Here is a 20240-nt window from a genome sequence, read left to right on the forward strand (position 1 = left end):
ACAATTAAGTGATTAAAAATCAAATAATGAAGTTTAAAATTTAGGTTTGAGTTAAATAGTTTAAAACGTAAATCAAACCAAGTACGGCTAAATATTAATAAAAAGTGCACATAGAATTAAACGGCCTGTATTTGCATAGCACCTTCTAGGGTTCTATAACCCCCCAAAGCGCTTCACAACACCCACTCACACGCTGGTGGGGATGAGCTACGATGTAGCCACAGCTGCCCTGCTGCTGAGCACAGGCGCCACCGGTCCCTTCCACCAACGCCAGCTGACAAGCTGGGTTAAGTGTCTTGCCCAAGGACACGACGACTGAGACGGACTGAGCTGGACTGAGCTGGACTCGATCCCGCAACCCGGGCACTCAACTCCTCTGCCACCGCCGTCCCAAAGATAAATAAGACAAGGTAAGTTGCATCTTCCTCATGTGGGGTCTCAGATGGCCAACTATCTCATTTGATGAAACTATTTTGGTTTCTAGAGGGCAAAATTTCAAATAAATGGACTAAAGTGCAGAAATCTCTTAATGCATCAGGATTTATTTAAATTTTTAAAACTCGAAGGCTAGCTTTATTCTCAAGGTTAAAAAAGTAAACTAAAATCCAATTAAAGACCTCGACCTAAACTTACCCTGCTCTCCTGGGTACCCTGGCCTCCCAGATCTCCCTCTAGAGCCGACGTTCCCCTGGTTACCTCTGGCACCCGGGGGGCCCCTGGGTCCTGGTATACCAGGTTCCCCCGGCTGCCCCACCGGCTCCTCAATAGGAACTGGTTTACGACTGATCTTATTAATATACATGTCAAGCTTCAACACTTCCTCTGGAATAAGAAAAAAAGAGTAAAATTTCAAATTTTTGCGTGATTAAAAAAAAGAAAGTCTGTTTTTCTGTGCTTGTGTTGAATAAACACTCACTGTGTATCATCTGCTCACAGGCCTGCGTGACCAGCTGATAGATCATGGCCACCGACTGAGGTTCCCCCTGCAAACACATTCACCAGATCTCAGAAACTAACTCATGACTTGGTTCTGAAATGAGTGAAGAACAAGAAACAAAAGAAAGAAACTAACAGATCATATAATAAACAGATTAAATAAAGTAAAATAACACATTTACATTTGAGGTTCTGGTCTAGGGGTGGAGCTCGATAAAAATATCTAATTACTGACGGGGGCCAGCTTCACAGAGCTCTGAGAGCTGACAGTCCCTTGTGTGTGTGTGTGAGTGTATGTGTGTGTGTGTGTGTGGCCCGGAGGACAGAGGACAGAACACGCAGCTAATTAATTAAATAATGTGGTTCTGTACCTTTCTCTTCAGATCAGCCGACAAAGGTTTATGATGGGTCAGTCCTCCTGCATGCTCAGACTATTCCCTTCCCTTGCTTGAAAAATTGTTCCAAAATGAAAGTTGAACCCACATCTTTTTTTATCTGTGAATTCAATGCCGTTCGGCGAGTCTCAAATAATACTTTGGGCATCTTACTGTAAAAAAAAATACCATTAATGTAAAAAAGAAACTCTAAAACAACCATGTTTGCATCCAGAATCGAACCCGGGTCTTCTGCACGAAAGCCCAAAATCTTACAAGGCGAGCTAAACCACCAGTGGTGTCTGCAGTATCTGTAACATTTATATCAGGTCGCACTCAGTTCATTACTATCAAATCCTTCCTCTCACAGCCCTCTTCTGTCTCTTCTGGTGTGCCCCAGGGCTCTGTCCTGGGGCCCCTCCTTTTCATTATATACATCCTTCCCCTTGGCAATATCTTCCGCAGATTCAATATTCATTTTCACTGCTTCGCGGATGACACCCAGCTCTATTTGTCCAGTAAGCCAAATTCTGCACTTCCTCCCTCATCACCTGCCTTCAAGAAATAAAATCCTGGTTCAGTTCGAACTTCCTGAAATTAAATACAGACAAAACAGAACTTCTTTTGGTTGGTACCACGAACACCCTCTCAAAATTTGACAGTTTCTCTCTCACAGTTGACAATACTTCAGTTTCCCCCTCTCCCCAGGTTAAGAGTCTGGGTGTCATCCTGGACAGCACACTATCCTTCCAATCTCATATCAATAGCATCACACGGTCAGCTTATTTCCATCTTCGTAACATTAATCGTCTTCGCCCCTCCCTTGATGTCCACTCTACTTCTATTCTTGTCCAAAGTCTGGTTACATCACGTATCGATTATTGCAACTCTCTTCTGTCAGGCCTCCCTCAGAAAACCCTCCGTAAGCTCCAGTTGGTTCAGAATGCAGCAGCACGCATCGTCACTAAAACTCCCATCTCTCATCACATCATCCCCATCCTCAAACAACTCCATTGGCTTCCAGTGCACACCAGGATTAACTACAAGATTCTCCTTCTCACCTTCAAGGCCATCCATAACCTCGCCCCTCACTACCTCACAGATCTCGTTCACATCGTCACCTCGTCCCGTTCCCTCAGGTCCTCCTCCTCCATTCATCTCTCTGTGCCCTCCTTTCATCTCAGCACCATGGGGAGTAGAGCCTTCAGCTGCACCGCTCCCAAACTCTGGAACTCCCTTCCCCCTCTCATCAAGAACATTAACTCATTCACAGAATTCAAAAAACAACTCAAAACTCACCTCTTCATAACCCCATATCAGCTTTGAATTTTAGAGTGCCTGTATGTTTACGTATGTTTACTTACTGAATGATTTGTTTTTATTCTGTACAGTGTCCTTGAGTGACCAGAAAGGCGCTTTTAAATAAGATGTATTATTATTATTATTATTTACTTGATCACAGCTGAAACAACGTTCAATGAACGGTTCGGAGGGCGATGCCTGAGCGTGAACGCGCATGAAGCAGCCTGCTCGACCCGAGCAGCTCTCTTTTTCTGTGATTTTACAGAAAAACAGGCAATCACAGTAAAAATGCCAGGGCTCCTTCTACAGGACCAGGGCATTGCAGGAGAATGTATGAAGAAGACATTTATTATTTCTATTCATGTTTTGGCTGTCAGACTTCCATAATGCCCCTTTAACAGTGATGGGAATAACGCCATTTAAAATAACAGCGTTACTAACGGCGTTCTTTTTTTGGGTAACGGAATAATCTAATTAATTACTTTTCCCACTGTTGCAACGCCGTTACCGCCACTGGGGATGGAAGGTTGTGCGTTACTATGTGCTTGTGGAACGTTCAGCAACAGTGTGAGGCTTTCTGACCGCCACACTTCAGCTGCAGCCAGGGAGAGAGAGGTGTCGGTAACGCGATGATGATTGGCCGGGTGGGCGGAGACCCTCACTGTCTCAGTTACTGCCTGCTGTAGACACAACAGAGCAGCGATGGGAATAACGCCGTTTAAAATAACCACGTTACTAAAAAAAATATTTCTTTCTGTAACGAGCAAACTAATTAATTACCGTCTTCTTTTAACAAAACATTGTTTCTGTTGCTGAAAAGGAAATGCGTGCGTTAAGCAGCGCGGTGTGTTGAAGCTGTCATCAGCTGATCAGGAGCTAAAGAGGCAGACGTTTTCATCCAAGCGCATCACGGCCGTGAAGAACGAGGAAGACGTGATGAATATCTACGGCTGCAGGTGTGGATCTGCAGCCGTGCCCTTCTTAGCGTGACAGCGGGACGTCCTGAAGGTCCGCTCACCTGTTCACCGCTCAGACGTCCTGATCTTCTGCCTCCCTCGATCATCCAGCTGTAACCTGTTCCTGATCATGTCTTTAGTCCCGCTGTAACACTGGTGCATCAGTCTCAGACGTCATGGAGCTCAGGTGTTATTAGAACTACCTGTGTGTGTTTACCACCCAGCTTCAGCTCTTCTGTGTTTGGGTCTGACCCAAGTTAGTAAATGTAAGCCCTCCATCAGGCTTGTGCCTCTTCTAGTGTCATTTTAAAGGATTTTATTTATTTATTTAACCGTTACTAGATTACCAGCAACAGAAATGCTGCTAAAAACATACCATTATGTGAAGCTGGAAAAATTAAAATGCTGTACAAAATTACATTAATTTCTGTAATTTAACTAGACTGAGAGACCATTTAAAGGCTCGGGAACCTTTACAGGTGTTTTCATTTGCAATTTTAAATTTTAGCTGATTGGGGTCTTGTTAAATATCACACAGTGACCTTTTAATAGTCTAGATTAGTGTAATGTTCCTGTTAGTAGTTCCTCTTGTTAAGTGCTTATTTATTTAAATTATTCAGGTTTATAAAAAACATTTGGACACACATTTTATTATGTTCCAGTCATTAGTCATTTATATTTAACTATTGTAGTAATTTATAGTAAATTAAGTAAGTTCAATTAACCCATTTTTCTTGCATTCTTTAATGAAAAAAGTAACTAAGTAGTTATTTTTCTTGGTAATTAGTTACTTTTACAATCTTGTAACTCAGTTAGTAACTGAGTTACTTTTTGACAAAGTATTTAGTAACTATAACTAATTACTTTTTAAATGTAACTTTCCCAACACTGTTTATTAATCACATTTTAATCACAATTTTTTAATTAAATAATTTTAGTTAGGTACAGATCACATACCTCACTTTAATATTTCTGGAAACACAAGGTCCATTTGATTACTTTGGTCTCATAATAAAGGTAACCACTATGGGATTTGTTGGGATGTGTAAATGTTAGCGTACGTGTTACTGGTGAAGTGTAAACGGACATGGAACATCATAAATGTTGTGTACTGAACTGAACACTAGGTGGCAGCAGAGAGGTGTAGTGTAGAGTTCAGGGGATGTTCTGCTGAAGTTACAAGATGAAGGCCGTGCGTGCTTCTCCCTCCTGCTGGAATATTGTTCATGTGGATAAAGTTACTGCTCGCTGTTTACCAACTGCAAAACCCTAGGGTAAAAAAGTGGATTTTTCTTTGTCTTCATGAACTTGTCGTGATTCATTTAATTGTGTTTTTCGTTGTATTGCAACACGTAAAATGGTTTATATAGTCCTGTAGCCCAGGCTCTGAAGTTTTGTTTTTGAGGTGCAGCTTGATGATATTAAAGTCATCATCACACGCTGGTAAAATTACATCTCCGCGTTTGACCCATCCCCGTTGGCAGCGGTGAGCTGTAGCAGTGGCTGAGCTCGGGAAGTATTTGGCAGTTCAACCCCCCCAATCCAACCCCTTAAAGCTGAGTGTCAAGCGAGGAGTCCCATTTTGTAAATATTTGATGTGACCCAACCGGGATTTGAACCATGATCTCCGTCTCAGGACGGACACATATTTGTTACTATTTAGGGCATGAATTATGATGCTAAATATCCCCCCCACCCCTTGATTTGGGGACATCATAGACTCATGTGGTAATTTTGACCTAATTAATAATCATATTAGTGCAAGCATGCTGTACTGCAGATGGATCCTGCATCCTTCAGCATCATCAACTGCTGCTACACCTCAGCCCTGATGGGTTTCTGAACCCAAGCAAGTAAACTGAATGGTTCAGACCTTAAATCTCTAGTTAATAATGAACAAGAACTCACCTTTTCACCCCGATCCCCTTTGTTCCCCGGTAGACCCTGAGAAGTGATATGTCTATATTAGAAAACCAAAAGGGAGGACAGACTGAACTGCTGCTGAAGCATTTGTCCCTCAGTTCTCACCGTAGGTCCAGCAAGCCCCGAGGGGCCCCTTTCTCCCATCGGCCCTGGGTGTCCTGGAATTCCTTGGAAACCCTGCATGGAAACACTTTTTAACAGGTTTAAGAGAGGAGCTCTTATAGACTCTACCATGTTAACCTGAAAACACATTTCTGTCTGTTTTAAAACAACAACAAGTTTTTAGATCTTTAAGCTTTAACATTGATCTAATTGATTATTGAGTTAGAAATTTGATCGTAACAGTTTTTTAAAGGAGCAGGTAGGTGGGTTATAGGGAGTGGGCTCGCTTTGCCTGGTTTACGGCTGTTAGCTGTTATGCTAGCAGTTAGCTTTTTAAGTTTGCTGATCATCAATAAAAAGCAAAAGAAGACGAAAAAGAAGAAGCTTGCTTTTCTGTTAGCATCATGGCAGAGCTTGGAAGTAAAAGTAAGAGAGTAATGTCTTTGGAGCTGAAGCAAAGAGCTAAAACTAGAGTGAACATCGGTGCAGCCTACACTAGTTTGAGGGAGCTAAAAGAAGATACAAAATCACAGACTGATGGTGACCTGGCTTTGTTGCTACCGGACTTTTAAGTAATAATAATTTTTGTCCAACACTGTGGATCTTTTTACTTTGTGGTCTATTTTAGTATTAGCTGGCTCACATTAGCTCGTTGTTAGCGCTAGTCCGCAAAATACGGTAAATATGTATATACATACATATATATATGTATATACATATATATAATGCATGTTAAGTAGGGAGGTTATTGGGGACTTTTTGGACCAAAGTAAATAAATCAAATATGTTTCAAATCCCAATCTTGAAAATGTAATACAACTTTTTGTCCAGAAGGTGGCAAGAGAGTAAAGCTGATGTATAAACAACAGGGAAAGAGGCAGAAATATAAATTTGGGTTTAATGAATCCAGATTTTTCTAATAAAGGTGGGAAATGTTGTAATCTTTTTAATACTTCTAAAATAATTAAATGTGAGCAAAACCCCAGACTGGGTCTTACCCTGGGTCCGGAGGTACCGGGGGACCCGATGTTGCCCTCCACACCTCTGATACCCTGTGAAGCAGAGAAAGATGAGGATTGAAACGGAGCTCAGGAGAAACTGAAACTCTGAGATTCAACAGCTGACCTGAGGTCCTGGGATCCCCTCCTCCCCCTTCTGACCTTGAGGTCCTGGTAACCCCTGCACGAGAACACAAAAACAATGAATCAAGAATAATCAGAGGACGAAGCTCTGATGAAGAGGTACTCACTTGTACCCCCGGTCGCCCTGGATCTCCTCTTTCTCCTCTGGCTCCAGGTGGACCCTGATTCAGACAAGGACAAAGTGTGATTTGGTATCACAAATGGTGGCAGTTACAGTTACTGTTGACAGGTGGAAGTGTAACTCACCACTTTGCCCTGAACTGTTATCCCTCGAGGTCCTACGCTCCCTACGGCTCCAAGACCCCCCTCAAACCCAGACTTCCCTGGGGGGCCCACCTCTCCCTGAGAAAATCCACATGAGAATGTCATTTATGGGGTGCATTGCTGTGCACGTCGTCATGATGTTTCAAACGTTCATTTAGTGATAGCAGATGCAGATTTGAGTGGAAAAACATCTGAAAAGTCCCGTTTAAAATGCTCGGCTCCTCTCTATTCACAAAAGTCATGTTTAGATAGAAATACGGTTACGGGGAACACAGAAGGCTTTACACTTCCTGTAGGAGACATGTAAATGTTAACTGATGTGTTTTTGGTGGGTTTATTTGTTGTAAACGGAGATCAATGTCAGGTCAGGTGATCATGGGTGGGGATTAACATCCTCTCCTGCACCTGCTCAGATTTTATGGGGAAAGGAGGAGTGGGTCAGCGGGTTGCCGCATATTTTTGTTGACAGTCAATTGATCGCTGTGATAATTGTACGGTCTGATTTTGAGCACGCTATGTTTCGAGATAATTGGAGTTACTTTAATAAAGTTTTTGGAAGCGCAGCTGATGTTTCAAAAGAGCGCATCACGCAGTGACAGCGCCGGGGGGGGGGGGGGGGGGGGCTATAGCTACCCCTGGATTAGCCATTGCACCCCCATAACACCCCCAAGTAAATATTAGATTTTTATTTTTTTTTTTACAATTTAATTTTAATTTAACGTGTGGATTTGATAATATTTAACATACAAAACAAAAATAATCAGTAAATTATCATATAGATAGTCATCGTCTTCCTCCGCTTATCCGGGTCCGGGTCGCGGGGGCAGCATCCCAACTCGGAAGCTCCAGACCGTCCTCTCCCCGGCCACCTCCACCAGCTCCTCCGGCAGGACCCCAAGGCGTTCCCGGACCAGACTGGAGATGTAACCTCTCCAACGTGTCCTGGGTCGACCCGGGGGCCTCCTGCTGGCAGGACATGCCCGAAACACCTCCCCAGGGAGGCGTCCAGGAGGCATCCTGACCAGATGCCCAAACCACCTCAACTGGCTCCTTTTGATCCGGAGGAGCAGCAGTTCTACTCCGAGTCCCTCCCGAATGTCCGAGCTCCTCACCCTATCTCTAAGGCTGAGCCCGGCCACCCTACAGAGGAAACTCATTTCAGCCGCTTGTATCCGCGATCTCGTTCTTCCGGTCATTACCCAAAGCTCATGACCATAGGTGAGGATTGGGACGTAGATCGACCGGTAAATCGAGACCCTGGCTTTCTGGCTCAGCTCCCTCTTCACCACGACAGATCGGCTCAGCGTCCGCATCACTGCAGACGCCGAACCAATCCGCCTGTCGATCTCCCGATCCCTCCTACCCTCACTCGTGAACAAGACCCCGAGATACTTAAACTCCTCCACTTGAGGTAGGACCTCTCCCCCGACCCGGAGTTGGCAAGCCACCCTTTTCCGGTCGAGAACCATGGTCTCAGATTTGGAGGTGCTGATCCTCATAGATGATCATATAGATAGTAAAAACTTAAACCAAAACAGGGAATTGATGTTAACCTTTGACCTCATTTTCCACCTGCGAACGAGTGAAAGGTAGAGCTAGTGGTAAAATGGATCGGTTTTTGTTGCCCAAATTTCCACGGGTTCAGTCAGAAACGAATGAATCTTTGGAAGTGATCTCAGACCCACTGAAACCTACGGATCTGGATGAAGAGAGTCAACCCTCAACCGCCGCAGCAGTCGAGGGTTTTGCCGCTAGAAATGCTAACACTAACGTTAGCTAATCTTGCAACACTATTGGTGGTTTTCTGTGTGGCTGTATGTGTTTATGATTTCATGGAAAAGTCAGCGATTGTTCATACGTTTATGATGTATATTAATGATTGTTTCAGGTGTTGTTGAGGTGCTGTGCACGCATGTATCTGCTAGTGTTGAAGGTGTTTTAGAGAACTATAGGTACGCATGACCACTTCCTTCATAGCACCCTCAATAAAAAGACTGGCTCCTTCATAGCACCTGCAGAAAAACATTTCTGGAGCCGCCACTGGCATCACGCGGCCAACTCAGCCTCTCAAGCGGCTTTTAGTTTGCCTCTGAAGTCACGGAAATAATTCCAGTTAGCACAAAACTGCTAAAAGTACTCAAGGATCCTTTTTCTACACAACCAAAATGTTCCTTCAGATCTTCAGATGTGGAAAAAGCATCTGAACAAGTTTGTTTACCAGCTGCACATCTCTGCTGTTCCCACTCAACCCGTCTCCGTGTTTCATTATAAACCCTGAGTGTTGCTTTGAGAGGCAGATTCACAGTCATGGAAAAGGATGCTGCAGCGCTTTTTACAGAAAAACCAGAAGTGTCACAGGTGTTTGTGTGACGCGTTTTAATCAGCTGTTCTTCTGACGTTGGGTCAGGGAGGCAATGGAAATAAGGAAACGGGAACATTGGAACATGAACAGAGACGAGGGGGCCTATCAGCTGTTACGCACCTGTGATTCCCTTCTCCAAAGACCAGCCAGCGGAGGTGGGCGCGACCGACCCGATGGATCTGTCAGATCCAGGTTGGTCGCGCCCACCAGAAGAACAGCTGATAAACACGCGTCACACAAACACCTGTGACACTTCTGAAGAAGACCGCAGACGACGGTCGAAACATGTAAAGAGTAACTAGAAACACCTTCATGTCCGAAGCAAAAAGAACCTCGTTTAATATTTAAAAAGAGGACATAATGAACATTGTAAAGGATTTACAAGAAAGTTTTGGAGAAATTTGGTCAGATTAACTCATTCGCTGCCGGCGTTTCTCACCGTTTTTACTGTTTTTTTAAGTCACGGAACGTTGCGCGCTAGGATGATGTCGACGCCAAAACAACCAAAACAAAGCGGAGGCTCACCTCTTACATCAGGAAGAATCCGCGCGTTTCGAGCGTTATCCGTTCTTTCATAATCCGTTGTTGAATTGTGATCGGCAGAAGCTTTTCCGGTTCACGCCTCACTTTTTTTACAGCAGCGGCCCAAAACAATCTCCTAACACATGGATGTTCTGCTTCCTGATCATGAGACGTGTGACGAAGATCGGCTTTAGAGCTGAGATGTTTGTTCTCACGGTGCGGGGGCTCGTCCGACACCCACACAGTAAAAACATCATTGGCAGTGAATGAGTTAACATGTGCATCTGTGGATGCAGATCCTCAGTTGGATGTCCACTTTGTTCAGGAACTTACCGTTTCTGCAGAACTTGAGCAGAAAAAGGTGGGACGCTCACTCCTGGTTGGGAATGAGTCTTTGCCCTAAGTGGAGGAGTTAAAGATTCTTGGTGGTGTCTTAAATGGACCGACCAAAGGAACGAGGGCATTTTTGCGCTTCGTCGTGGTAAAAATGCTGAGCCCAAAGGCAAAGTCCTCAATTTCCTGGTCTGTCTACGTCCGAACCCTCATTCCTAGACTTGAGATGTGGATCAAAAAAGAACGAGATCCTGGATATCAGCCGCTATAATGAGCTTCTTCCGTGTCCGTGCTAAGCCTCAGAGATAAGAGGTGATGTGAAAATGAAAGGTGCTATTAGAATGCACTCACTCTGTTTGACACCTCTAAGCTTGAAAGGAAATTAAAGACCAATTACCCCATCCCTGCTGTCCATTATTTGTTAATTTTCCAGGAAATTCAATCTTGAAAATAACGCCTCGTTAAACCGAAGCACAGCCATGTTCCTCTAACCTTTTGTCCCGTCTCTCCCTTCTCGCCCTTCTCTCCACGAGGACCTGGCCTCCCCTGAGGGAAAAGAAGACAAAAACACACATTTAACATTTTCACATCCCTGCATTTCTTTTAAGCGCTCAAATAAAATGACTTAAATTACATTAGCAATCAAACAGAATCATTAAAGTGTTATTAAAAAGCACTTTGGACATCAGGAAGGCTTAAGGGGACGCACAATTGGTCCGGTGGGCCCAGGAGCTCCTGGAATATCTGAAGAACAGGCACACGTGTAAGCAGGAGCGGGACAGCTCTCCTCGTCTCTCTGGAGCAGACACGATGAGAACATCACCACCGATTACAGCAGCATGAAGCATGAAGGGAATTTAAAAGGTGTGACCCACTGACCACTCCTGGAAGGTCGCAGCAGGTATCTTCTGAAGCCCACGTGGTGTTGCACACAATCTCAAAGGACTGCAGCTGGTACTGGAAAAAAATCACACATTTTACACAAACTGGCAGTAAAACCACCACCAGGTGTGTTTTGTTATAGAACCGTGTTGAAGTGGAAGAGTAAAAGTACCGGAGCGGATCCACTGTTGGGTCCTCGGGTCTTCACCAGCTTCCCCAGCATCTCAAAGCCGTCGGTCGGCGTGTTGCCGAGAGGACGAGCCGGCCGTTCCCCGACATGCTGACAGTCCACCGACAGGGACACGCTCACCTGGCTCACACACAGGTGGACCTGGAAGAGAAGAGGATGAAATGTTTTTAAGTCCAGGCTCAAGACCCGCCTGTTTAGGTTAGCTTTTATCTAATTATTTACTATAGTTTTATTTCTCGTTTCACACACTTTTTATTTTATTGCTTGCTTTGCATGTTTTATATGATGACATTTTTTAAATATATTTAGCTCAGTTTTCCTACATTTAGCAACTTGTATCACATTTAAAAGTATGTTTAAATATCACTTAATTTCAGCTAATCTAATGTTAAATCTAAACTTAAATTTTAATCTAAATCAGAATGTTAAACATAAATGTTAAATCTAAATGTAAATGTTCATTCTAAACCTATACATAAATGCTAAGTGCATATGTTAAATCTAAATCTATATCTTAAATCTAAATCTAAATATTAAATCTAAACCTAAATCTAAATATCAAATCTAAATGTAAATCCATCCATCCATTGTCTTAACCCGCTTGTCCATGTAGGGTAGCGGGGGGTCTGGTGCCTATTTCCAGCGGTCAATGGGCAATCAGGCGGGGTACACCCTGGACCGAGTGCCAGTTTATCACAAGGCAACACAGAGACACACAGGACAAACAATCATGCACACACACACTCACACCTAAGGACAATTTAGACAAACCAATCAACCTAACAGTCATGTTTTTGGACTGTGGGAGGAAGCCGGAGTACCCGGAGAGAAACCACGCATGCACAGGGAGAACATGCACACTCCATGCAGAAAGATCCCAGGCCGGGAAGCGAACCCAGGACCTGCAAGGCAACAGCTCTAACCACTGCGCAGCCATCTAAATCTAAATCTGTGAGTTAAATCTTACTATTATATGCAAATTAGCCATGTGTGACCATGCCCACAACACAGGTTGGCCAATTGCGCTCATTTTCACTCCACTTTCTTTCGCGCTGGACACTGGCTGTACTGCTCTAGTCTTCACTGAGCATCTTAGCAAAGGTAATAGCACATTTTGCTACCAGTTTTAAGACACTTGTTGAGTAAACTACTTGTTTTGATCGTGTTGTCAATTATTTCTCTGCTAGGATCGTGTAATAGAACGTAATAACCAGTCACAACTGAAGAAGACAGACATGGCTGCCAGCTTGCTTCAGGCAGGAGAAATTGAACATGCCCTCATGGCAGGTTTCCAAGCAGCTCTTCAGAGCATGCTTTCCCCTGCATCGCACCCCGCAGCAATGACGGTAGGTATTCTGGTGGTTTTCCACTTGGTTAGCTAATTTAAGTGGAAGTGTTCATATACTATAAAGTTGCCATGAACCTAGCTAAGCTAACTAGCTAACAACTGTGTTGCATAAGCCTGTTTCAAAAACCAATCACGCCACTTTCTCGCAAAGCTGAGCCGGCTTCAGGGAGCATCTTCATGAGTGGCCAAATGTGGCACGCGATCATGTGTTTTTCACTAAACAATTATCTCAGGCCAGGTCCCATTTAACATTTAGGTTTAACATTTAGATTTAGATTTAACATTTAGATTTAACCTTTAGATTTAGATTTAACATTTAGATTTAACATTTAGATTTAACATTTAGATTTAGATTTAACATTTACATTTAAAATTTACCTTTAGATTTGATATTTAGATTTAGATTTAACATTTAGATTTAGATTTAACATTTACATTTAACGTTTACCTTTAGATTTGATATTTAGATTTAGATTTAGATTTAACATTTATATTTAACATTTAACTTTAGATTTAACATTTAGATTTAGATTTAACATTTAGATTTAACGTTTACCTTTAGATTTGATATTTAGATTTAGATTTAACATTTAACTTTAGATTTGATATTTAGATTTAGGTTTGGATTTAACATTTATATTTAACATTTAACTTTAGATTTGATATTTAGATTTAGATTTAACATTTATATTTAACATTTAACTTTAGATTTGATATTTAGATTTAGGTTTGGATTTAACATTTATATTTAACATTTAACTTTAGATTTGATATTTAGATTTAGATTTAACATTTAACTTTAGATTTGATATTTAGATTTAGGTTTGGATTTAACATTTATATTTAACATTTAACTTTAGATTTGATATTTAGATTTAGATTTAACATTTATATTTAACATTTAACTTTAGATTTAACATTTAGATTTAGATTTAACATTTACATTTAACGTTTACCTTTAGATTTGATATTTAGATTTAGATTTAGATTTAACATTTATATTTAACATTTAACTTTAGATTTAACATTTAGATTTAGATTTAACATTTACATTTAACGTTTACCTTTAGATTTGATATTTAGATTTAGATTTAGATTTAACATTTATATTTAACATTTAACTTTAGATTTAACATTTAGATTTAGATTTAACATTTACATTTAACATTTACCTTTAGATTTGATATTTAGATTTAGATTTAGATTTAACATTTATATTTAACATTTAACTTTAGATTTGATATTTAGATTTAGGTTTAGATTTAACATTTATATTTAACATTTAACTTTAGATTTAACATTTAGATTTAGATTTAACATTTACATTTAACGTTTACCTTTAGATTTGATATTTAGATTTAGATTTAGATTTAGCATTTACATTTAAAATTTACCTTTAGATTTGATATTTAGATTTAGATTTAACATTTAGATTTAGATTTAACATTTACATTTAACGTTTACCTTTAGATTTGATATTTAGATTTAGATTTAACATTTAGATTTAACATTTAACTTTAGATTTAACATTTAGATTTAGATTTAACATTTAGATTTAACGTTTACCTTTAGATTTGATATTTAGATTTAGATTTAACATTTAACTTTAGATTTGATATTTAGATTTAGGTTTGGATTTAACATTTATATTTAACATTTAACTTTAGATTTGATATTTAGATTTAGATTTAACATTTATATTTAACATTTAACTTTAGATATGATATTTAGATTTAGGTTTGGATTTAACATTTATATTTAACATTTAACTTTAGATTTGATATTTAGATTTAGGTTTAGATGTAACATTTATATTTAACATTTAACTTTAGATTTAACATTTAGATTTAGATTTAACATTTACATTTAACGTTTACCTTTAGATTTGATATTTAGATTTAGATTTAACATTTATATTTAACATTTAACTTTAGATTTAACATTTAGATTTAGATTTAACATTTACATTTAACGTTTACCTTTAGATTTGATATTTAGATTTAGATTTAGATTTAACATTTATATTTAACATTTAACTTTAGATTTGATATTTAGATTTAGGTTTGGATTTAACATTTACAATTATATTTAACATTTACACTTGACATTTATATTTAGGTTTAGATTTAACATTTAGTTTTAGATTTAAGATATAGATTTAGATTTAACATTTACACGTAGCATTTCCATTTAGATTTAGACATGACACTTAGATTTAGATTCAACATTTACATTTGGCATTTAGATTTAGATTTAACATATGCACTTAGCATTTATATATAGGGTTAGAATGAGCATTTACATTTAGATTTAACATTTATGTTTAGATTTAACATTTAGATTAGCTGAAATTAAGTGATATTTAAACATATTTTTAAATGTGATAAAAGTTGCTAAATGTAGGAAAACTGCGCTAAATATAAAAAAAATTCTGCTAAATAATTTACACCACCGATTTACACTTGGCGCCCCATACATTAGGTTAATGGTGTCATGTCAATAACGTAGAAACAAATAAACTCCTGTTGAATCGAGACGTTCAAAGTAAAGAGCAAAAGGCTTCACAGGAAAAGGAAAACGGGAGTTTAGTAGTAGAAGAAAATATCATTTCTATAGCGCCTCTCAAGATAAAAAATCACGAGGCACTTCACAAAAACAAAAACTGTAAAAATATAAAAAAGAATTTATAAAATTATTAAAATATATTTAAAATGAGCAAAAATAGACAATTGTGATTAAAAAATGTTAAGAGAGAGAGAGAGTGAACAGGAAAGAGGGAAATCAGTGGATCCTGAGGAAGGTGGAATAGGTGGGGAGAGCAGAATAAAGAGAGAGAGGTGAAGAAGGTCATACAAAAGCCAGCTTGAACAAGTGAGTCTTCAGCTGCTTTTTAAAGGAGACCACTGAGTCCACTGATCTCAGGCTCAGGGGGAGAGAGGTCCAGAGTCTGGGGGCCACAGCAGCAGATGATCTGTCACCTTTGACCTTTAGCCTGGTGCTGCACAACCAGTAGGCTTTGATCACTGGACCTCAGGGACCTGCTGGGGGTGTAGGGACTAAGAAGATCACCAATGTAAGATAGTGCTTGTCCATGTAAGGCCCTATAGACCAGAACCAGGATCTTGAAATGAACCCTGAAGTTGACTGGCAGCCAGTGAAGCTGGAGGAGAAGCGGGGTGATGTGGGTGTGTTTGGAGGACTTGGTCAGAAGCCGAGCACAGGCATTCTGAACCACCTGTAGACGGTTCAGGGAGGTTCTGCTCAGACACGTGAAAAGAGAGTTACAGTAGTCTAAGCGTGAGGAGATGAAGGTGTGGAGAACTGTCTCAAGTTCAGAGTGAGACAGAATGGGACTCAGCTTAGCAACGTTCCTGAGATGGAAGAAGGAAGAGCCAACAAGAGAACTGACATGAGAATCCAGGGTGAGAGCTGGGTCAAAGGTCACGCCAAGATTCCTGACAGAAGGTTTGGTGTGGGAAGCAAGCTGACCAAGAGAGTCTCTGACTTTGGGAACCAGCTTGTCTGGGGCACAGATGAGGATCTCAGTCTTATCTTCATTCAGCTGAAGAAAGCTCCCACCATCCAGGTTCTGATAGAGTCTAAGCAGGTGTGTAACAGCTGCAGCTTAGACATCTCATGGGGCTTAAAGGAGATGTACAGTTGGATGTCATCTGCATAAAGATGGTAGGAGATTCCTTTGAAGGAGCTCAGGATGTGCTCCTAGAGATGTCACATCTCTACAATAAAATAAGACGTTCAGTAAAGTTTTAGTTCAGGGTTTGGACCTTAAAATCAAAAAGAGCCCTAAAGGTCAGAAAGGAACACTCAAATATCCACAATTTGTCACCTGTTAAAATAAATACTTATTTAAGTTTTTGTTTTAAACTGAAAAACCACAAACAAACAATCAAAAATAACAATTTGGGACGTTAATTTTGACACGAGCATCAAAAACACTCAGAAATTCCTCCAAACAGCAGAAAGACAACAACCTGGAAACGACTTCCAGTTAGAATGGACACAGTTGTGTTAAAAAACTTTTAACCATTTTGAACTCAATGCAAAAACATTTTTACTTTCTTCTGTTTGACACATTCCCAGTCCATGTTAACTTTCAGTCTGCAGAAGTCAAAAGACGGAGGAGAAATTTCATTTAAGTCGTGGACTCGCAGAAACCGAGTCTCACCTTGTGAAAGCTGCCGTAGAACAGCTTGTGGACCTGCGGCTGATCAAACGTCAGCTCCTGAACCTCCCCTCTGTAGTCCAGACTGAAGTACAGCAGATGTTTGGTGGAAGCTGTGAAACACAAAAACTTATTTTTCCTCTTTTTCCAACCTGGACACAAGGCTTTTGTTTAATTACTTAGATGTTAGAGACAAAAAATTGCCAGAAAATATGGAAATTGTTTCATAATCACATTGTTCCTTATGTCAAAACTGCAAATAAATTGCCACATTCAAGTGTTTGCTGCAATTATGGCAAAAACTGTCTGAATGATATTTTAGTTATTTTTTACTAACGTTTTCTCATTTTACTCATCATTTCATTACCCTCATCTCTTCTTTGTAGTGTTAGTCTTAAATCAGTCAAAGCCTGGTTTCCTAGGTAACCATTCTCCTCACATTTCTTGTATTTCTTGAACACTCAGAAACAAAATAAAGAAGAATTCCAGTCGCCTTCGTCTTCGTCTTCGTCTTCCTCCGCTTATCCGGGTCCGGGTCGCGGGGGCAGCATCCCAATTAGGGAGCTCCAGGCCGTCCTCTCCCCGGCCTTGTCCACCAGCTCCTCCGGCAGGACCCCAAGGCGTTCCCGGACCAGATTGGAGATGTAACCTCTCCAACGTGTCCTGGGTCGACCCGGGGGCCTTCTGCCGGCAGGACATGCCCGAAACACCTCCCCGGGGAGGCGTCCAGGAGGCATCCTGACCAGATGCCCAAACCACCTCAACTGGCTCCTTTCAATCCGGAGGAGCAGCGGTTCTACTCCGAGTCCCTCCCGAATGTCCGAGCTCCTCACCCTATCTCTAAGGCTGAGCCCGGCCACCCTACGGAGGAAACTCATTTCGGCCGCTTGTATCCGCGATCTCGTTCTTTCGGTCATTACCCAAAGCTCATGACCATAGGTGAGGATTGGGACGTAGATCGACCGGTAAATCGAGAGCCTGGCTTTCTGGCTCAGCTCCCTCTTCCCCACGACAGATCGGCTCAGCGTCCGCATCACTGCAGACGCCGAACCAATCCGCCTGTCGATCTCCCGATCCCTCCTACCCTCACTCGTGAACAAGACCCCGAGATACTTAAACTCCTCCACTTGAGGTAGGACCTCTCCCCCGACCCGGAGGTGGCAAGCCACCCTTTTCCGGTCGAGAACCATGGTCTCAGATTTGGAGGTGCTGATCCTCATCCCAGCCGCTTCACATTCGGCCGCGAACCTACCCAGCAAGAGCTGAAGGTCAGAGCTGGATGAAGCTAGGAGGACCACATCATCCGCAAAAAGCAGAGACGAGATTCTCCTGCCACCAAACTCGACACACTCCACACCACGGCTGCGTCTAGAAATTCTGTCCATAAAAGTGATGAACAGAACCGGTGACAAAGGGCAGCCCTGGCGGAGTCCAACCCTCACTGGGAACAGGTCCGACTTACTACCGGCTATGCGGACCAAACTCACGCTCCTCTGGTAAAGGGACTGAATGGCCCTTAACAGAAAGCCACCCACCCCATACTCCTGGAGCGTCCCCCACAGGGTGCCCCTGGGGACACGGTCATAAGCCTTCTCCAAATCCACAAAGCACATGTGGATTGGTTGGGCAAACTCCCATGCCCCCTCCATCACCCTTGCAAGGGTATAGAGCTGGTCCACAGTTCCACGGCCAGGACGAGAACCACATTGCTCCTCCTCTATCTGAGATTCAACTATCGATCGGACCCTCCTCTCCAGTACCTTGGCGTAGACCTTTCCAGGGAGGCTGAGGAGTGTGATCCCCCTATAGTTGGAACACACCCTCAGGTCACCCTTCTTAAAGATGGGGACCACCACCCCGGTCTGCCACTCCCTAGGAACTGCCCCCGATGACCACGCAATGTTGTAGAGACGTGTCAACCATGACAGCCCTACAACATCCATAGCCTTGAGATACCCAGGACGAACCTCATCCACACCCGGGGCTCCGCCGCTGTGTAGTTGTTTGACTACCTCAGCAACTTCTGCCCCCGAGATCGGACAGTCCATCCCCAGGCCTCCCAGCTCTGGTTCCTCCTCGGAATGCGCATTGGTGGGATTGAGGAGCTCCTCAAAGTATTCCTTCCACCGTCCGACTATAGCCTCAGTTGACGTCAGCAGCTCCCCATCCCCACTGTAAACAGTGTGAGCGAGTTGCTGCCTTCCTCTCCTGAGGCGCCGGACAGTTTGCCAGAACCTCTTTGGAGCCGATCGATAGTCTTTCTCCATGGCCTCACCAAACTCCTCCCACGCCCGAGATTTTGCCTCGGCAACTGCCACTGCTGCACCCCGCTTGGCTATCCGGTACCTGTCTGCTGCCTCCGGAGACCCACAGACCAGCCACGCCCTGTAGGCCTCCTTCTTCAGCCTGACGGCTCCCTGAACCTCTGGTGTCCACCAGCGGGTACGGGGGTTGCCACCACGACTGGCACCGGCCACCTTACGACCACAGCTAGCAACAGCCGCCTCGACAATCGCAGAGTGGAACAAGGCCCACTCGGACTCAATGTCCCCCACTGCTCTCGGGACGTGGTCAAAGCTCTGCCGGAGGTGGGAGTTGAAGACCGTCTTGACAGGTTCTTCTGCCAGGCGTTCCCAGCAGACCCTCACTATGCGTTTGGGTCTGCCAGGTCTACGCGGCATGTTCCCTTGCCATCTGATCCAACTCACCACCAGGTGGTGATCAGTTGACAGCTCCGCCCCTCTCTTCACTCGGGTGTCCAAAACATACGGCCGCAGGTCAGATGATACGACTACAAAATCTATCATCGACCTGTGACCTAGGCTGCCCTGGTACCAAGTGTACCGGTGGGCATCCTTATGTTCGAACATGGTGTTCGTTATGGCCAAACTGCGGCTTGCACAGAAGTCCAATAACAAAACACCGCTCGAGTTCAGATTAGGTGGGCCGTTCCTCCCAATCACACCCCTCCAGGTCAAGCTGTCACTGCCCACGTGAGCATTGAAGTCCCCCAGCAGGACAATGGAGTCCCCTGATGGAGCACTATCTAGCACTCGTCCCAGGGACTCCAAAAAGGGTGGGTACTCTGAACTGATATTTGGCCCATAAGCACAAACAACAGTCAGGACCCGTTCCCCGACCCGAAGGCGCAAGGAAGCTACCCTCTTGTCCCCCGGGGTAAACCCCAACACACAGGCAGAGAGTCTCGGGGCTAACAAAAAGCCAACCCCAGCCCTCCGCCTCTCACCCGGAGCAACTCCAGCAAAGTAGAGTGTCCAACCCCTCTCCAGGTCTCGGGTTCCAGAGCCAATGCAATGTGTCGAGGTGAGTCCGACTATATCTAGCCGGTACCGCTCAACCTCTGCCACAAGCTCCGGCTCCTTCCCCGCCAGCGAGGTGACGTTCCATGTCCCAAAAACTA

General features: G+C 42.8%; 1 protein-coding gene across 3 annotated transcripts in view; it reads right to left on the reverse strand.

Annotated features, from left to right (window-relative positions):
- LOC107391432 (collagen alpha-1(XX) chain) overlaps positions 1 to 20240 on the reverse strand; it is a 47567-nt gene that overhangs the window by 1822 nt on the left and 25505 nt on the right. For all 3 annotated transcript variants that reach the window (XM_015968746.3, XM_015968743.3, XM_054746206.2), the window contains 13 exons: positions 16823 to 16932; positions 11271 to 11429; positions 11096 to 11173; positions 10926 to 11012; positions 10709 to 10762; positions 6982 to 7077; positions 6843 to 6896; positions 6719 to 6772; positions 6592 to 6645; positions 5597 to 5668; positions 5477 to 5512; positions 917 to 983; positions 634 to 822 (listed from right to left, as the gene is read on the reverse strand). In XM_015968746.3, the coding sequence (XP_015824232.3) occupies positions 634 to 822; positions 917 to 983; positions 5477 to 5512; positions 5597 to 5668; positions 6592 to 6645; positions 6719 to 6772; positions 6843 to 6896; positions 6982 to 7077; positions 10709 to 10762; positions 10926 to 11012; positions 11096 to 11173; positions 11271 to 11429; positions 16823 to 16932 (1110 nt within the window). The remainder of the gene's footprint in view (positions 1 to 633; positions 823 to 916; positions 984 to 5476; positions 5513 to 5596; positions 5669 to 6591; positions 6646 to 6718; positions 6773 to 6842; positions 6897 to 6981; positions 7078 to 10708; positions 10763 to 10925; positions 11013 to 11095; positions 11174 to 11270; positions 11430 to 16822; positions 16933 to 20240) is intronic.

The sequence above is a fragment of the Nothobranchius furzeri genome, chromosome 15, assembly GCF_043380555.1.
Source record: "Nothobranchius furzeri strain GRZ-AD chromosome 15, NfurGRZ-RIMD1, whole genome shotgun sequence".
Classification (NCBI taxonomy): domain Eukaryota; kingdom Metazoa; phylum Chordata; class Actinopteri; order Cyprinodontiformes; family Nothobranchiidae; genus Nothobranchius; species Nothobranchius furzeri.